This window comes from Pygoscelis adeliae, unplaced genomic scaffold, assembly GCF_000699105.1.
Source record: "Pygoscelis adeliae isolate BGI_AS28 unplaced genomic scaffold, ASM69910v1 Scaffold294, whole genome shotgun sequence".
Taxonomy (NCBI): Eukaryota; Metazoa; Chordata; class Aves; order Sphenisciformes; family Spheniscidae; genus Pygoscelis; species Pygoscelis adeliae.
The window spans coordinates 48,607-67,703 of record NW_008824722.1 but is presented as its reverse complement, the minus strand read 5'-3'; the positions used below and the strand labels follow the sequence as shown (position 1 = coordinate 67,703).

The following is a 19,097-nucleotide window of genomic DNA, read 5'->3' as shown; positions in this document are numbered from 1 at the left end:
TTGCATACAAACAATACAGTCCAAACAATAGCCCCCTGCCATTTTAATGGAATGGTTTTACTTTAACTGTCTTTGCGCTCTAAGTATGGCACAGACTTTTATACTTGGCAGCGCCTGGCTGCATCATAAAAGTTCTTGGAAGATAAAACCAGATTGTGATAGAAGGAAGCAGCATATTTCAGGCTTCTTTCTAGGGCAAGCACACAGGTCATACTGAGATCATGGAATAAACGTATTAGTGGCACACACTGCTGGATGGTTCCTCGGGAGGAATGGGTTTCTGTGTTGAGATTCGCATTCCTTCCGCATTGCAGAGAGCACCATATACCACACTGAGATGAGGGGAATAATGCAAACATGAGACCTATTCTTCTAGGCTTTCTGCAAATTCAGGAAAACATGCAACATTGATTTAAAATTGGTTAATGTTTTCAAAGGTTACTTTGCCATTATGAGTGATAGGAAAAGGTTTCTGGGATTGGGAGGGGAGACACAGGCATGTCCTTTAAATTTAAGAAAACTCATATTCTAGAGCTTGTGACCACAGCTGCAGAACTTACCTGCTGCTCCAGGAATTGTTGAATATCTTCGGTAGGTATGTGTGGTGAGGCACTCTTGAGACCTTCAAGGTGAATAGCAGTGATAGTATATGTAAATAGTCTGGAGCAGTGAATTGATGGTGTGGAGAGCAACAGCTTTACATGCTTGGGAATAAGGTAGCTTTTTAAAAGTTAATAATAACTTTTGGTTAATGAACAGTTAAGTTAGCAGCACCTTTTAAGTGTGGCTTCATGGTTGTTTTATGTTTGATTTTAACCAGTATATGCATGTACTGAAGTAGCTTTTGAGAAGTTTCTGCTCCTCTTGACCTTCTCAGACCACCAGTGATATTGTGTGCCTGAAAACAGACCTTCTTGCCAGTCCCGTTGAATTAAATCCTGGATTTATTTACCACCACAGCTTCGGGGGGAGAAGAAGCAGAGGAGGGTGGCATTTGAAATGGAAAAGAAAACTAGTCTGTCTTCACTGGACATGCCTTCTGAAATGTGATCCTGTCTTGTGGCCACTTGGAGTTTTTCCCGTAAAAAGGATCTTTTTCCCAGTTTAAGAATTGGAGGGAAGTTTGTCTTTGAAAATGGCTGATCTCAACATTTCTAGACAGCAAGTAAAGTTGCAGTAATTATAAACCAGTCCTTGAGGGTAGTGGAACAGGATGCAAAATCAAGGTATTATTTTGTTAAGGGGTGGAGTGGAGGAATGGAGAACATGATATGCCAAGCAGGTGGACAGCCTGTGTTTAAAATTAGATAACAGCCTGGTTCAGATTCCCCACCCATCTCTTATTAAAAAAAATAGTGCCATGTTGCCAAATAATAAAACTATATCCAGATTTATACATATATAGGTCTCATAGCTATATAAAGGTCTAATTAGTTCTTAGCTCAAGCTTGGTAGCTGGTAATATGGGGGGGGGAAAAGTGCAGTATGTCTTTTAATTTTCTTGGAATAGAATCATAAAAAGTAAAAGGGAAGAAGGGGCTTTACTGTTGCATTTCCTCACATAGGGAAAGGTATTTGGATGGTGGTTGCGCTGGTTCAACATTTTAGCCTAACAATTTCTTCGGGCTCCTCAGAGTGCTCACAGTCCCCAAGGGGGAGATTGTGGTCTTGGGCGAATGGCAGCAGCCGCTGGATTTTGCTTACTAACAGTTTTTATTCAGGTCTGTTATGATGTGATTGTGATTTGCTGGAGTTTTCCAATGTTGGCCTTTGTCCAGGCCTGACAGGTGTCTTACTGCATGAATGTTCCAAAATACCACTTTTCAAAATACAGGGGAGAAGGTAATCAAGGAATGCAGTTCCTGTATTTTGCAGGTTAAGAATTAAGGCTCAGACATTCTGGATTTTCCCAAGTTGAAGTGTATAATGTGGACTGAAAACCGAATCCAGATCTCCTGACATCCATCCTTGTGTCTCTCCTTGCCTCTTGAGGACCAGCATGAAATTAAACGATTCCAGAGGCTCTGAACACAGCAAGCAAAGCTGTAGAAAGTATTTTGCATGGTGTGGTTGGAAGAATAGTACGCTGTGCTTCAGGAATCGTGGAGCATGGAAACAGGCAGCTGGTCACTGTGTGCGGATGATCTCAGTTGTAGGATTTCAAAGTTAAAGGGCTTTGCTGGTCTTGGGTCATTTAGGTACTGTACAACAAACCAGCATTGGCGATGAGTGAGTATTCAGATGTTGGATGTGCCTGTTTTGCTTCATTTTGGCTGCTTTAGCAGTGATACTGAGCCCCTCTGTTTCTGAAAGAAAAAAAAAGAAGAAAAGATCTCGACTGTTTGGGCCCTAGTGGAAGGGTTGTACAGGAAAAAATGTTCTGTTTGCAGGCAGCACAGTTGATGTTTTTGCTGATTTTGAACATTTTGCTCATCTCTGAACGCTTCCCCTTGGAATCTCTAGGCAGCTCTTTTCCCCAAAAAGCGTGCTGCCAGAAAATTTTGGCAAAGATCCGCTTAGTTGCTAAAACTAAAGCAACTGCTGTACCACGTACATGTTCCAGGTCAGCTTTATAATAGGAATTCATTTCCAAGACTTTGCTGCAGTCTCCAAACTCCTCAGTCAAACATCGCATCAGTCCCGTGTTTTCTTCCTCACCCTGTGTTATCTTACCCTTCGGTATAACCACGTCCTTTTTGAGAGAGGGATTTGCCCTGTTCCTTGCTTTTCACCCAGTCTCCTACATGATTGTACTTGCTTTCTCTTTCCTAGTTGTATCAAACTTCCCCTTTGGCTGCTGTTACTCCTCAGCTGGTGCTTCAGCAAAAACCCTCCCATGACAAAGCTTAGCTGAAAGTATAGGGCAAACAAAACAGATGTCACAACCATGCAGAAACTCATGATAAATAGGGTCACTGAGGGAGTTATTTCCTGGTTTCCTTGTACTTTTTGTAGCCTAAGCCAGACAGCAAAATCATCTTAAGCTTGTTTTGGTGTGGCTCGGTAAAATTCACAAATCCAAAGGAGCAGGCAAGCTGTCTTGCATAGTCTGACTGTGCAGATGCTGACTTTTGCCCCGTGTGGCCTGCTTCCACCTGCTCTATGTTAAACAGCAAGGAAAGGCAAGAGAGCTTGCTGGTGCTGTTTCACCCCCTGCCTTCTGTACCTCCAACCCAGCTCCTCACCAAATATCCAGATCTGTTGATGCAGACTATTCTTCAGATCTTGTTCCCAGATGTTCTGGACATAGTCTCAGCTGGATGTTCCCCTCTGATCTCTGTTAGACCGCTGTTCAACATGCATTTTACCAACATAGGTGTCTTGGGAGGAGTAAGTCAGCTGGAATTGACTGGACTTACAAACGTGTCTTCTGGAGCATAGGAGCGATTGCTCTTCAAAGGCTCGCTCCCCAGGAGAGAGGCATAAAAACACTGTCTGCAGATATACTGCCTCAAGTTGACTCTCACTGCAAGATAAGCAAAGGATTTTTCCGAAACCTGTCTTTTTCCATCTTATTTCATGGCAGTGGCTGTACCATGTATACTGGACACTATTCTGAAAACTAGAAACCAGCTGCAGTTAACGCCCATCTCCTTTTGTCTGAGTTACCAGTCTGGGAGCAAGTGAGCAGGAGTTAGAGATGTTGTCTTCAGCTTTTTTCTTTTGCCATTGTACTCTACAAATATTCAGTAACTTTTTCCTGTAGTGTGGTCAGGCTGGGGCTGCAGTTCCACTGATTTAAACTGACATAAAACTGTCACTGAAAGTCACAGTCTTTCTTTTGCTTCTGTTGTGTTTGGCAGATGAGTTTCAACCTGCTCTGGTTCCCTCAAACCAGTTCAAACCACAGTTGTGCACAACTTTGTGCTGGCACAAGAAGAGGTGGAGGAGGCAGCAGGAGGTATGGAAGAGACAGGCAGGAGAGGACCACGTCATTCAGCAGCTTCTTTTTTTCCTTCTTAAAATGTTCATAGGCCTATGGCCTGGATCCTTCATCTGGCATTCTTGAGCAGCAGTGTTGACTCGTACAGGCTCGTGTCTGAAGTGGCAGGAGATGATGCAGTCTCTGTGCCAAGGACACTATTAAGTCCAAGTGCATCCGGGTTGTGGTACCAATTAAATCTCCTATTTTTGATGATAGCGTTGGCCCTGTGAAAGACAATTTTTTTCCAGGCATGGCTGACTATGAGGCCATCATTTGGGACATCACTTTTTAGTCAATGAAATTGTCCCACTTCTCCTTCTGTTCAGAACCAGCTCTCGTGGAGCCAAAGCTATTACCCAGATGCTTGTCAGGCAGACACAAAAACACTTTGCAGTATGTTTTGGCTTGCTTTTAGGGGACTTCCTGCCAACAGAGCGATGGCATTTGCCCAAGTTTACCATGAACTTGAGGGCAGATTTCTCTCTTCCTACCCTTGGAACACTCCAGAAAATGTTTTCCATTTTGCACAGGATGAAAGGAGCTTCCCTCAACGGGAATGCTGATGGCAACATACCAGGCAGCAAATACAGTACAGCATCAGACTGAACATTGTTCCCCCCTTTTTCATGAGGAGGGAATGCTCTGGGTTTTTTATTCCTAAATTATTTTATTCTTAATGATTCTTAAGTTTGAGCAAAACTGTGGTCAGTGTCCCAGAAAGGTTCTTTTTGAAGCTTTAAGCCTGGCATGTTCTTTCACAGCTGGTAGAAAACATGTCTGGTGCATGACCATGTGATGGGGCTCCCTTTCCCAAGGACGCTGTAAACGTAGCAGCCTTCTCTTTCTTCAGTATTTCCTCTGCTTGCGAGAGATGGCTTTCATGGGAGCTAATTCTGTTCCCAGGTCTTTCTGCAGCTGCTGTTCTGACTCTCTGAGCTTGGCACTCGTGTAGAGTTTACAGCTCTGAGCCTGTCTGATGCTGGGTAAGAAGTTGGTACTTCTTTTTTATTTTTATGAAAGGTTTTGGTGCTCTGGCAGGGATATCTCTTGGCAAAACTTAGCTCCTTGGCTGTGTCTGATTCACCCTTTGGTTGCATCATTATCCACCCATTGGCATCACCAGTGAATTTGACAGAAAATATAGCAGTGTTTCTCAGGACTCAGCCTTTTTTGGACTGGAGAGTGTCTCAACTTCTGACTCTTCCATAAACCCAAGAGCAAGCCTGAAATTGCCTTCCAGTCCGACAGTCCCCCAGTGCGTGTTTAGCTCTGAACTGCTGCATCGCTTCTGTTGACGCTGTCCCTCAGCGGTTGTTTTTCCAAAGACCCTCTTTGCTCTCTGCCTGTCATGTTGCCCTCAGGTTGCCATGAGATTTGTTCCCAGTGGTCACTGCCAGGTTGGTGATGAGAAATACTCTCTCTCAATTCAGACATTTAATGGCAAACATGGCTCAGGATGCCCAGTGTCTCCCAACCTTTTCTCCTTTTCCAGTGACTGCAGCGACAGCTCAGCACAGTGCAGCTGAAAACCAGCTTGTGTCCATTTGGGAAGGAAGCACGTGTTGAAGAGCATGGGGCAGGCTTTTGGGGACGGTGAAGGCAACTAGAAGCCCCGTTTTACTTGGCTTTTAGAGGCCTTTTAATGCCAAACTTTCGTTGCCTTTGCACATCTCACCCATTTTCAGCACGAGGCAGAGCCGGTACCTGCTTTTGCTATGAACGAGGTGTTAGCGTGTACCACTACTGTGCTCAGCCTCTGTGTTTCCTGCTCATGTAGTGTTGTCTTTGGGTGAATTTGAAATTCCCCTCCTTCCCCTCCTGCCAAATGATCCACTGGGTGCATGGGCCAGTGCTCTGCTCGGCTTAACTCCCTGCTGCTGGTTTGAAGCCAAGCATCACCAGGTGTACAAATGCACAGCTCAGCCCTGGACATCTTCACTGTTCGCTCCATACTTTAGACATAATATTTACAATTGCACTTGGCCTTGTATGCATAGCTTTATTCCAAATAAATGACCGTACTATACATTTGCTAGGCTTCTACAGTTTTTCTGTTCTGCAGCCAAAATTGCAGCTGTGCCCAACCGTCTGGCTAGGACATGTTGTAGAGCCTTTTATGGAGGCCCTGGACTCCCAGCACTGTGCTGGGCTTGCAACCAGCCTGCACCCGCTCTATCTCTCAACGCTGGCACCCCTACTCAAGCGACAACCAAGGAGCCCCTTGTGTGCCTCCGCACCTACGGGTGTCCCATCCTATTGCTTCCTATGCACTGGGGGGGCTTTCAGCCCTGTGGTGCAGATGTGCTGTTGCATGACAAGGTAGGGGCAAAGCCATTAAAGAGGACGCCAGAAGCCAGGCCAGCAAATGGCTGTGGTGGGCACACGCTGCTGACCTCCTGTGATCATGCAGGCAAGTCCTTGGGCTCGTGCTGAGTCAGGGGTTGAGTAATTCCTAGAAGCTCTAGGAAGTGTCAGCAGTTAATGAAACCAGGCAATAACGTGGTATTAGTGGGTTCTTTTTCTGGAAATTCCCATGAAAAACAACAGATCTCATCGACTTGTGGTTGCGACTGTGCATAGACCCTTTGCATGAGAATGGAGGTGTTGTTCCTGGCACCGTGGCCAGATTGCAATTCAGTAAATTATGGTCTTGTTTACTTAAAATGCCACCTGTGGTTTCAGTAGGATCCAGCATTAATTTATCATCCTAAACTGTTGTATGTTGTTACTGCCTGTTGTTTACAGAGTTGCCGCATGTCTTCCCAGGAATGGCTGAGCTTACTTTGACCCCTACTCTGAGCTTGTGCATTGGTTTGTCTGCAAAGCACTTTGGGATTTCTTTGGAATGGGTAGAGAAGTTTTCTAAAGAAATACTTTTTTAATCTTCTGGATGCAGGCTTGGGTGGGAGCAGTTATTCCCTGCAGAAAAATTCGGCTGCTACAGCTGAGATTGCTTAACAGTGGCAGTTCTCCAGGACATCTTAACTAACTGAGTGCTGCTTGCTACCATTGCATCTAGAGTCCTTGGGAAAGGACATGATCAAATGTGTTAAAAAGCATCTGTTTTCATAACTGTAGCTAAAATCCCTGGATAGCTGGGTGTAATTTTCCATTGTTTTTGTCCGCATGATCACGGACTGCTCTTCGAAAATAAGGAATACTTGGAAGATGAACTGCAGGCCTACTTCAGTGCATGGTGACGTGCTGTGCCAATGACCTGGTTTTGATGAGTGTGTTCTTGCTTCCTCAGCAAGCAAGAGCCAAGGGACTTTCTCTTAGCAAGAAATAAAGTGTATTGGTGATAGTCTTCAAACTGGGAGACAGCGGTTGCAAATGCCTGGCTTTGGAGGGAAGGGTGGACTAGACCAGTCCTTATATAAGTTTATATAAAAAGGCTTTTTTAGAAGCAGGAGGGTGTTTGGAGGGTAGTAGACACTTTCTCAGCTCGGTTTGAAGGAAGTGCAGAGGGCATCTCGAGTGCTTCGTCCTTTGCTTCTCTGGAGCGAAGATCACAGTCTTCTCTCCGCCCTTCGTGGTACAGCTGAGCAGGCTGGCTAGAAAAACTGCCTAGGAACCTTAATTTCCAGTGAAGCAAAAAAAAATGGAGCATGTAACACTTTCATTCGATAGCAGGTTTTGATAAGTTTGGGTATAAGGCGGAATCCAGTCCATTAGGGAAATTGTTTGCACAAGGCAAGAGAGATTTCAGTTTGCTGTGCCAAAATACATGGAGAATTTGGGTTACGACACAGGGAGGTGAAAGTCCCTGCTGAAAATGCTCGGAGGCATGATACGGCATATCCAGTTCACCTACAAACAGCCCAGCGCAGGGCTCTGAGATCTGTGATATGGGTCAATTGTACTTTGTCCTGAGCCAGAGCAATACTCCTCTCATTCTTCAAATTCCTAAACTGTGTTCACCTTTCCCCACCCAGCTCTTAGCAGAGAAAACATCGCTAACTCTGCAGAAGATGCTGAAAACATCAAGGTATTGTGAAGGCAGGACTAGAGGTTTTTACTAGGGAGAAACAAGTGGTTTGATCTCACAGGGCAGAATGGCCATGCTGAAAATGGGCTGTAGCACTAGGAGCGCTACATTTTGTCTGTTTGGGAATAATGAAGAGTGGCAGAGGTCTTGCCGAAAGAAAAACAGTTGTGATCTCTGCTGAGGAGTGGTTGCCAGGCCTAGGTGTTTCTAAAGGGGGAGCTCTCCTGGTATCCTTAGCTGCAAAAGCTGAGCTTAAAAAAGATAGAGATTACAGACATCTCTGAGGCAGGTAGAGCAGTGGGCTGTAGTTGCAGGAGACAAAAGCCTCATCTGGAGTGAACGTTGTAGCTCTTTGAGGTGCCTCTCGGAAACATTTTTCTAGTGCATGCAAGCGTGAAGGGGGATTTATGGAAAGGAGGGGTTATTTGACCTGTTGGAGGGAGTGGAGAAAATTCAGGAAGTGCTCTTTTAAAATTCCCTTTTAAGGAACAGTGTACGTATGGTACGGCAGTGCACAGAACCCAGCCGTGACCACAAACGGAGCCCAAGTTAGGTTTCTTGAGGATTCAGAGTGGGGGGCTAGTTTAATTTAATTTTGGATAATTTAAGACATTGAATACAAAAATAAGTTTTAAAAATATTTTTGAGACATTTATGTAAAAAGAGTATGTTTTTGTTAAGCATAACAATGAAGGATTTGGGCTGGAAATTAAAGAGCAGTGCAAACAAAAGCAAAACATAGTGCTTGGGGTTTTTCTCTTCTTCTGTGGTCAATCTGCAGAGTGTCTTTTGTGTCTTGATTGTTATTTTCAAACCAAAGTGGCTGTGGGAGACAAGTTCAATGCTATTCACAGCTCTGCTCGTATTTTTGGCTAGAAGAAATTATATCCAAGGGGTGGGAGGGATGGGGGGGGGAGCTTAGCCCTGTCTCCATATTTCATTCTCCTCCAGAGTTGTGCCTGTTGAACATACTCCACATTGTACCAAAGTGTGTACAGTTACCTGATTCGGTCAAGGCTGCCAGAGTAGCAGTCGGCCACGCAGGCAGGTCCGTGTCGAAGCCTCCTGGTGCACCGCGTATTTCTGCCTTTAGAGCAGTGCGGGGTTCAGATCCAGGCTTTCTGATGATCTTCTCCATCTCCTTCATGGGGTTTCCTGGGATTGGATGTGGCTCTCACACTCTGGTTAACGCTTGCTCTCCCCCGCTGCAGGGTTTTGGCTGGTGTGGACCATCATCATCATCCTCAGCTGCTGTTGTGTTTGCCACCACCGACGCACCAAGCATCGTCTCCAGGCCCAGCAGCGGCAACACGAGATCAACCTGATCGCTTACCGGGAAGCCCATAACTATTCAGCCCTGCCGTTTTATTTCCGTATGTACCTCACACCGTTTTTCCTGGAGGTCGTGGGGAGTAGAGCAGCAGTGAGTTTCCCATGTTGGGTGGAAGCAGGGAGCAGTGGTCGGGGTCAGCAAGAGGCGGGGGGCAGCTTTGCTGCCTAACCTTGGCTTGTAGAGAGGAGGTGACATAATCCAGCTGCTGGATGCATTTGAGCCCCCTTGAGTCTGGAGTTGAACCACACCAGCTACAGCACCTTCACACCCACCCTTGATTTGGCTCCGTGAGTGCAGTGATTCCCTGGGTGTTTTTCTGGGAAGGTTCTTAAAATATCTCGTTCAGGACTTTATGGATGCTCCTCCTTTCCAGCCTGCACTTGCTGCTGGTGGGACTGAGATGTGGGAAGTGGCTTCACGAAATTCAGTGTGCTGCGGTTCCCAGATGACGCTGCTGGTCAGCAGCCCTAGGAGTTTGCACAAAGGAGCTGTTGCCCACAGCTCAGGGAAAGTATAATTGCTTTGTTCTCTCCTTCGTGCCCTGCTACGCTGTGCTAGAACAGCAAGTCTCAGCCTTTTGACTGGAGGTACCACAACTGAGTTTCCTGTAATGGACTGCTGAATTGCATGTATGAACTTGCTTTTCTCGTTAAACTCTTGCAGCCACCTCAGAAATAATCCCCAGCAGCGCTTTCCTCCCCAGCCCCAGGGATACGCAATTGCACATGGAAAACTGCAGTGCTATCTTTAAATGTTTCCAGTATTTAAGTCCATTCTGTCTAAATAGACTATTTTGTTGCCTCTTAAGAAATAAACAAAACCTTTCATAGATTTGAGGGGCTGTAAGTGCAATAAACCAAACTTTCTTGCAAGTACTGCCAATTTATTCTAACCACACCAGAAAAACTGAATCCAGCACTAAAACAACAACCAAAAGCCAGGATCCTAAGTTCCTTGTAACGGCTTATGTCTCTTCATATTTACACAAAGCTTTCTGAGGTGAAATCTTTGCTCTTGAAAGTGGAAATTCAGCTGAGAAGCCAGTGTTGGAGAGGGCTGGCGAGTTATCTCCCAGGTTGTTCCTCCAGCCAACGCGGGCCATCCCTTGGTGTGGGGCTGTATTGGGGTACAGGGTGCAGGGCGGTGGGGGGAAGTTCACCTGGTAGCCCTAAGCATAGTCTCGAGAGCAGGGAGGTCAGGCTGCTGTTCCCAACTGCGTCCATCTCCTGTAATGGTGCCCTCCTGTGCCATGATTGCTGCTTCTCTGAAACATGACATGTCTCGTTTGGGCCAAGTTCTGGCACCCCTTGTAAAGCTCGTTGAGCTGTTCAGTGGGAAGGTGCTGGTAGATGACAAATGACATACCGACCTGCATTAATGACTCATTTCCTGAGGTAAGCTGTTCATGAAGTAACTTCTCCTCCTTGCCTCCCACTTTTAGGGTTTTTGCCAAATTATCTACTACCTCCCTATGAGGAAGTGGTGAACCGACCGCTGACACCCCCCCCACCATATAGTGCCTTACATCAGCAGTGCGTCCCAGCAGGCAGCAGTAGCACAATCCCGGACACGCCAAGAAACCTGCAGCCAGCACAGAGCAGCTCAGCAGCACCCAGTGGCAATAACAGCAGTACTGACAACACCGGGTCCCCTGGCCTTGGGGACCCCGAGCCCTCCACCACCACGCTGGTCGAGCGAGCAGTTGCCAAAATGCAAAGCGTCGAGCCCAGCGGTACCAGCACGGGAGCCGAGCTAGTGGAGAGGGCCAGTCCCGATAAGGATATGGAGTGCAAGGAGGAACTGCTAAAAGGTTACAGCTCTGAGAGCTTAGAGCAGAGCAGCGCCATTCCTGACGCGAAGGACAAGACGCCGGGCAGGCAGCGCCGTTTCACCGGCGACTCGGGCATCGAAGTCTGCGTATGCAACCGGGGCCATCACGACGACGACCTCAAGGAGTTCGACGGGCTCATCGATGATGCTCTGGACGGGCCCCTGGACTTCTGCGACAGCTGCAGCGGCCGCCCCCACGGGGACGAGGAGGAAGGGCTTTTTAATGCCGCGGAAGAGCAGCACCGTGAACACAGCCACCACCACCTGCCCCGGCAGCCGGTGTGTGTACTCTTGAACACAATAAATGAGCAGGACTCTCCAAACTCTCGTACCAATAACTCCCCCAGCTAAGGTGGCAGAGTGGAAGGGAGAACTGGGGGAAAAAACAAAGAAATAAAAGTGGAATAAGAGGATTAAAACTTTAACAGGAGGAAAAGGTGATACAACCTTCTTTTTTTAGTTTATTTTTCTTTCTCCCCCTCCAGTATAATTTGGGGACTAGTCCCTGAAGGCCTGGCTTGCGGGGGACGGGTCGCTCTGGGTTTTGTTAATCGTGTCCATCCTGCTCCACGGGGCAGGGACTGATGTTTCTCAATGAGACCTTCTTACAAATGGAACTTTCCCAATGGTGATTTTGGTGATGGTTATTATGAGTTTGTTGGTTTTAGTTTTCCAAAACACTGCTTTATCTCGCAATCAGTAAAGCTCAGCAAATCTCCCCTGGGAGGATATGAAATCACCGTAAGGCTTCAACCTCCAGGTGTCTTCCCAGAAGCAAGCAGCTTCTGACAGTGCCGGCAATCAGTAGCCCAAGAGTTCTGGTTTGATATAGTGCTCTTGAGGCATTGGGGATTTCTTTTCTCTCTTTTTTTTTTTTTTTTTTTTTGGTGTTAAGTTTTCCCAAAGCTGATGAATGCCTGAACACATCAGCCCTATAATCTCTGGTGCTTCAGTGTTTAAGACAGCAGGTAGGAAATTTCCCACTTGAAGCTGGTGACTGAAGGACCAGTTTCTTCCAGAAGGAGTGTTAGTCTACCGTAAGCAGTTTGAAAAGAAAGGGTTTGCAGAAATTTGCCTTTATATGTCACTTTTAAAGACGAGTGTATTCCTTCAATGCCTCCAAGAGCACAGTTAGAAGTAGAATCCAGGCAGCGGGGCTGCCTTCCAAGTACTGTGGTCTCCGAATGACCTTTTCCCGGTGTGCTGCAAAAGGGCTTGGCTTTACTTTTTTCCTTTTTTTGCACCCCGAGAGCAGCACGCTCGAGTTAAGATGACAAAAAAAGAACAGGGCTCTCTTTGGCCAGCGTGCCTTCAAGCTTCAGCGATGCATGTTGAACAAATGGAGATGAGAGCTCCGTCCATTGCAAAGGGATGACTTACCATGTAGATGTGGAAGACCTGTGCAGTATTTTTTTTTTTTTTGATCCAAAAGTTTGGTGCGATTCTAATGTTGACCACTTAAAAGAAGTGAATGTCTGTTTTCTTTTTCTTTTTTTTTTTTGTGTTTGTTTTATGGTGGCAACTGGCTACTGTATAATGTCTGTGAGCGTGTGTGTGTGTGACTGCAATCCATGCATGCGAGTCCTACTGGTAATATGAAAACCTGCTGTAAGACTGCAAGAAAATTTACTGTAGCTTTGCTTTAATAAACGGTAGAGAGTTTGTTAGTAACAACCTGAAGGGAAAAAAAAACCAAAAACAAAGAGCTGAAACTAACATTCCCTAGAGTGCTCATATGGAAGAGAGCACAGTTCAGACTATGTATCTTGTTCTCTTGTTCTCGGGTTTTCTCCCCGTCCCTTTTATAATTATGGTCGTCCAGATCATTACTGTTATGGGGGAAAAAAAATGGAAACTGAACTCAGACATATTCAGATTTGATTGATTGAAAACCAAAATCAGTTTTAAATAAGGTGGAAACCAAAATATAATGCCTTTTCTGATAACTTGCCCATGTGTATGTGTATCATTTTGTGAGTTAAGAACAAGATTTGTCTTTAGTTTGTGGCTTGGTTTTTTTTTTTTTTAACTGGAGGTATGTAGCACTGTGCTGGATACAGATGACAGAGCAAGACAAGTGCTTATTTTAGTATTTTACCCACACGTTTGCGGAGAGCGCTTTTACCTTACAAGGTTTAGGAAAAGAATCTCGCTCCTTTGCCCATTGCAGCCTTTCTCTTCCATCAGAACGGCTGATGAAGATGGCTCTTCAGTTTGTGTCTTAGGGTGATCTTAAGAGTGAAGGACTTTGATTTGGATTCAGGAGACCTTGTTCCTGGATGCCTGGAGCGTGAGCTGTAACAGAGAGGCTGTGTGCCCAGGGCTGGGCTGGCTCGCTGTGCACCGCAGCCGCCCGGGGACTGGTCGCTTCCAGCTGTGTTCACCGACCACATGTATCTTCCAAGAAGAGAATTAAAGATCCCCAGTGCCACCTCTAGGAATTCTGTACGTATTGGCACCTGGCTTTGTTCCTCGCACCACAGAGGAAGCTAAAAAAACACATCAGTCCTTACAGAGTGGGGTTTTACTGCTGTAAATCCTGGGGACGGCCCCGTGCCAGAGGGAGACTCTGCCAACATTTCTGTTGGCATAAGGCAAAAATCTCCATGTTTGCTTTCCTGCCATCCCACTAAAGGCGGGGGAACCCCCCCACTTCTTCTCTGGACGTAGAGGTGAGTACCAGTAAGCCGAGCTGATGTTTCTAATCTTAAAAAGTCAGGAAGAAGCAGTGGTGTGTCTGTTTTATGACTCCTGGAGGTTTTTCAGGCTTTTAAAGACCATAAAGAAACAAGCAGGGCACAAACCGTGTCTCTTAAGCTCACATGTGCCTGAGGAGGAACAGGACTGTCAGTGTGGCTCTCGGTGCTTCAGGCTTTTAGACCTGGACCAGGGGCAGCTGGTGTGGGGAAGAGGAGTGGTGCAGGGCAGGACACTGGGCAGGTGAGCTCCTCGGAGGCATCCCAGCTGGTGCCTCTTCAGGGGAAAAAACACGGGCAGGCAGAGGATTCCCAAAGCTCCAGCTTTGGAGCTTTAGAAAGGTGCTTGATCTTCACGTGTATCTCTTTGTAGAAAGCCAACACGGCCCAAACAGGGCTTTTCTCCGGATGCATGCTGTGGGTTAAAATGCTGGAGGTGTGAGGACATGGGCAGGTGTGCGTCGGTAACACCGGAACACCAAACCCCACTCATTTCCAGCTATAAGGGGCGAGTGTTTTATGGGAGTCGTGAATACGTCATTTCAAAACTGAGTTGCAAACAGTGCAGCACGATTGAGAGCAAATTAGTGTCAATCCACTGCTCGATGTTTATCTTTACAATGTGCTTGAAGTGTTGATGCCAATAATACTTGAAGTCTGTTTTTGCTAGAGCCCGTGGCAGTGCAGTGCTGCTTACACGGCATGTAAGCTGCTGAAATTGGCTCCGAGGGCAAGGACCTGGCGGGCGTCCTAACGGGCTTGGGGTGTGTTGCCTGGGGACAGGTGCTGCAGAGCACCATGTGGTGGCTCAGCGAGAGGGTCCCCTGGGCACAACGGGGGTTCCTGGGACCGGTGGGTACTGCTGCATCGCCTCGGTGTTCCCGAGGGACTCTTGGGCTCCAATGGTGCAAACTCCCCCCCGGAACACCCATGCAATTTTCTTGCAGCATATTGTTGCATGTTTATACAACCCAGTGGATGGGTGTTGGCTGAAGATGGAGGATGAGGGAATCGTGTGTCTAACTCAAGGCTAAGGAAAGCTGAGGTGCAGTTAAGCTTCTGTGTTACACGTAGTCATCGAAAACTTCCTTGGGCAGGAAACCTGAGCAAGCCTCCGGGACAGAAGCAAAACCAGCAGGCTCCACTGAAAGCACGAGGCTGTGCCGCCCGGCACCGGGAGCTTTGGGCTCCCCAGGTGCCCCACGCCGCGCTGGGACGTGCGTCAGTGGTGAGAGCCTGGGCCATGCTCGCTTCCTGCCCCGCGCAGCCCAGGCTCCCACAGCCAAATATCCTCTTCTCCTCCGCACGCCCCGGCCGGGCTCGTCCCATGGTGACCCGCTCCCGGCGGAGCTTGGCAGGGAGCCGGGGCACAGTCCCGCTCTGGTGAATAAACTCCCCTTGCCTCTCACCGAAGCCTGCTGCCTCCCAGCCCTTGCTCACCCTTCCTGTGCAACACATCCCGGGGAGGTTTTTCCCTCCCTTATGTTTTTTTTCTTCTTTTGTTTGTATAGGAAAAACCTGGACCAGGCCTGGAAGGGGGGCAGTCCGGCAGCCCCCCGGCTGGAGGCAAGCCCCGCAGCATCGCACAGCAAGGCAGCCTGGGAAGGCCGGGATGAGTCGCCTTTCTTCGTCAGAGCTGTTTTCCCCCCCTTCCCTTGCAGCACAGATCTGTTTTTATCAGATGGGACTGGTGCCCACACTGGGGCCGTCGCGGCGGCGGTGCAAGTGCTGCGGTCTCTGTGCCGGGGGGGTGTCACAGGCTGCCGGGTTGTTTCTCGATTTGTTTTTGGCTGGCGAACAGCTGTGTCCTGAGATTTGTGCTTACTCAGCTCACCTGGCCCCGTGCCCGCCGCAGAGCCCGCAGGTATTTCGAGCGTCGCCTGCTCCTCCTGTGCCAGCCACGGCTCTCCTGCACAGCCTGGGGCCGTCCGGTGCCTGGTGCAAAGTGCAGCCCCTCAAACTTGGAGGGCTCCTGAGCTGAGCCCCGTAGTGCAGCTGGGTCAGCCAAGTGCTGTGGGGGTGGCTGTGCCCCCCAAACCGAGTTTGTGCGATGGAAAGGCTCAGGCTTGCTCTGCCCCGCCCCGTGCCCTCGGGTCCTGCCTCGGCAAACTCTGCCTCTGCTTCATGGGGTACCCAGAGTACAGTGTGGGAACAGCCGTGAATGAAAAAGCTTCATCCTTTCCACCGTCACCCTGCGCCAGAGGGGGGAATCGGAGACAGAGCTGCTGGTTCCCCTCCTCCCCCCCCCGAGCTGCCCTCCGAGCCCTTCGGTGCTGCTCCCTCCTGTCCTGGTTCTCCCCGTGCAAAGACCCCAAGCGGCCCCAGAGGGAGGGCAGGGGCCCAATGCGGCCCAAGCCATTGCAGCAGCAGAATTATTTCAGTGGCAAAAGCCTTGGCGTTCCCAGTGGCTGCCCATGCTTGGCCGGCTGAAATCCGGTGGCAGATGCCGAGGTCCGCCCCGTCTCTCCCATGGGCATGGTCGTCTCATCCCCCCAGTTTTTGGGTTGCCAGGCTGCCCGGTGCCAGGTCTGAACAAAGCCACAGGGCTCATCCGAGGTGGTGGATTTACGTGTCTTAGGTCTCGGGACCCTGACTGCTGCAGGGAGCTCAGGGGGACGGGAGGAGGGAGGGGGCCACTGCGGGCCACATCTGGCGCTGCCCCGCTGCCAGCAGCCCAGGTGAAGCTGTCTGGTGGGGTCAGGGGTTTGGGCGCAGCGGCACGGCCTGGGAGCAGCTGTCAGGACATAAATACCAGCCGGATGATTCAGCAGCGTCTCTGCCCGTTCCCAGAGCGGAGAGCAGCTATGTCGGCGGCTATTTACCAGCTCACAAGGTGCCAGGCAGCTGGTGCTGGGTACTGAACCCCCTGCGGCGGCACCTTCTCCTGGTCAGCTGGTTGGGAGGCGGCGGGCTGGGGCAGGGGGCAAGACGCCCCGCGGCGGGGCCAGGCTTGGCGTGGCAGGGTTTGCAGCACGTGGCTGGTCTCCAGGCCCAGGGACAGCACGTGCCGGCCCTGGTGAACGGGGAAACCAAGGTGGAGTGTGAGCTTTGTGCAAGCATCTGCGGTTGGAGGTGTTCTCCCATTTAGAAACATCCCGTCCCGAAGTCCCCATTTCTGCCTCGAGGTATGCACTGGCCTTGAGGGCTTGCTGTGAGCGCATGCACCTTGCTGTGAGCACCTTGGCAATGGCAATGTGTGCGCAAGGTGCCGGCCCTGTGCTGACTGGCAAGAAAATCCCTTCCCTTACCAAGAGCAAACACAGTGCCTTGGCAAAGGGGCACAGGGGTGCTGGAGGTCTCGGGCTGATGCTCCTGGAGGCATCGCGATGCTGTGGTTACTGGTGACTGCAGGAGACTAGAGAGGAGAGGAGCCTCCCTGACGACACGTGCTGCCGGGGACAGGATCTGGGGCAGAGCAAGGACCAGGCTGGCATGGAGGTGTCAGTCCCCAGGGAAGCCCAGAGCATCATGTTTAGCCAAGTTTTCCACAAACAAGCTCTGATTCCAGTCCCCCTTCACCCACCCAGCTTCAGCCTGTGCTGGCAGAGGTGGAGGGATCGGAAACCCAGCGGCACCCCTGGTGTGATGGAATCAGGCAGGGGAGCGTGGGGTTCAGCCCTTACAAGCCAGCAGAGACCATGCAGCAGCAGTGGGGCTGGGCTCCTACTGCGCTCCCCTCTGCCCCACTTCTGGTGGGTGAGCTGCACAAATCACCCCAAGGATTGCCCCTGGGGCAGGCGTGTGCAAGGTGGTTCTTTCTCCAGCTCCTTCCTACCACCCTGAGCCCCCACAAGAATGGACTGGGAGGAGGGAAGATGCTCCAGGCGCTGTGCTGGCCTGCAAACGCATTGCCTTCATCGTCCCCGTGACGTGCCGCGGGCTGATGGGACCCATTTGGCATCTGATGCCAAGCAGTGAGGAGGCTGGGTGAAAGCGAAGTGCTGATGGTTCGAGAGAAAACGTACACTTTGACATACGGAGTAGAAAGTTTAGTGGTGGGGAGGTTTTATGTCAGTTTTCCTGCCTGCTAGCAAGAGAGAGGGCAGGGGGAAATAGAAAAGGGGGAAAATGTGGGGGTGTGCACAGCTGGGGGTGTCACATCATGCTAGCACTGTGGGGGGCTTTCCCCTCTGCCCCGGCTGCTTTCCATCCAGGTGCCCTGAGCCATAGCTGTGTTGCTATTTAGTTAAATATTAAGAGGTCAAGTAATAGAGAACCAGAAACTTAATTGCATGCTGCCCTCCGTGGCACGGTGGTTTTCGATGAAAGTAAATATGGCCCCTCGTGTTACGGGAAGGTTATGCTGCTCAAAGTGACGGCCATAATCCAGCCAGACAGTGAGCATCGGTGCTCAGGACACGGTGCAGGTGGGAGATGCCACATTGCTGCACGATGAATGTCAGCAGCCCCCGGCTCTGTGGTGCCCACGCACTGGGCCTGGGGGGCTGCAGCTGAGCTCAGCCCGTGGGCTCTGGGCGCCTCTGTGTGCTCCTCTGTGTCCCTGAGCGATGGGAACCCCCGCTTTCGGCTGGAGCTGGGGCTGCCTGCACCTCCCCATGGCGGCTTGCGCACAGGATGGGGTCGGGCAGCCCTGCGGCCCTACAAGGCGCTCATGTCCCATCTGGAAGGGGCTGCGTGTGTGCATGTGTACGTGTACGCATGTGTGCATACAAGCATATACGTGCATGCATATGTATGTGTGTGTCAGCAGGCATAAATGCAGCCCTGTGTTTTTGTGTGCATACACACGCTTGTAAGTACATGCGTGTGCAGGCACCCGTGTGCATATGCCTGCACATGCCGGCAGCAGCGTGTGCGCTGCGTACCATGGGAGAGGAAGCCGGTGGGAGCTAAAACTGCAGGAACCTCCAAGCTGTTTCCTTCTTTTTCCCCGCAAGGAGCGGCGGGTGTCCCACCGGTGGGGGCACGCTGTCCTGGGACGGGGCAGGGGAAGGCAGGGCTTGGGGAGCTCTCCCTGCCCCATGGCGGGCTCAGCTCCCAGCCCACATCGCGTTCGTTTTCCCTGCTCTCAGCGGGGAAACTGAGGCAGGGGCCAGCCAGGGTCACCCACCTGGGGTCACAGCCGCCGGGCACAGCCTGGGCATCCTTAACCCCCAAACTGCCCACTGGTCACTTTTCCCCCCTTACCTGGCTGGGGTGGGCCCTTCTCCTCCCACCAGCTGTGCGGGTGGCTGGTCCGCATGGCTCATGGTTGTCTCTGGATGGGGGCGAAGGGGCTGTTCGTGTTAGCAGCCCCGCAGAGGGGCCATGGCCTCCCAGCTCAGCCCAGTGCTCACATGGAGTTGTGGGGCCAGATTTCAGGCA

The 19,097-nt window shown here is 49.9% G+C and overlaps 2 protein-coding genes across 7 annotated transcripts in view; one reads left to right on the top strand and one right to left on the bottom strand.

Annotated features, from left to right (window-relative positions):
• The window catches only part of WBP1L (WW domain binding protein 1-like), a 46,320-nt gene extending 33,294 nt beyond the window's left edge, over nt 1-13,026 (top strand). For all 6 annotated transcript variants that reach the window (XM_009323230.1, XM_009323228.1, XM_009323227.1 and 3 more), the window contains 2 exons: nt 9,125-9,286; nt 10,688-13,026. In XM_009323230.1, coding sequence (XP_009321505.1) covers nt 9,125-9,286; nt 10,688-11,427 — 902 coding nt within the window. In that variant the 3' untranslated portion in view covers nt 11,428-13,026. The remainder of the gene's footprint in view (nt 1-9,124; nt 9,287-10,687) is intronic.
• A 1,810-nt stretch (nt 13,027-14,836) lies between these two features.
• LOC103916301 (steroid 17-alpha-hydroxylase/17,20 lyase) overlaps nt 14,837-19,097 on the bottom strand; it is a 7,782-nt gene continuing 3,521 nt past the window's right edge. The window contains exon 9 of the mRNA XM_009323274.1: nt 14,837-14,874. Coding sequence (XP_009321549.1) covers nt 14,837-14,874 — 38 coding nt within the window. The remainder of the gene's footprint in view (nt 14,875-19,097) is intronic.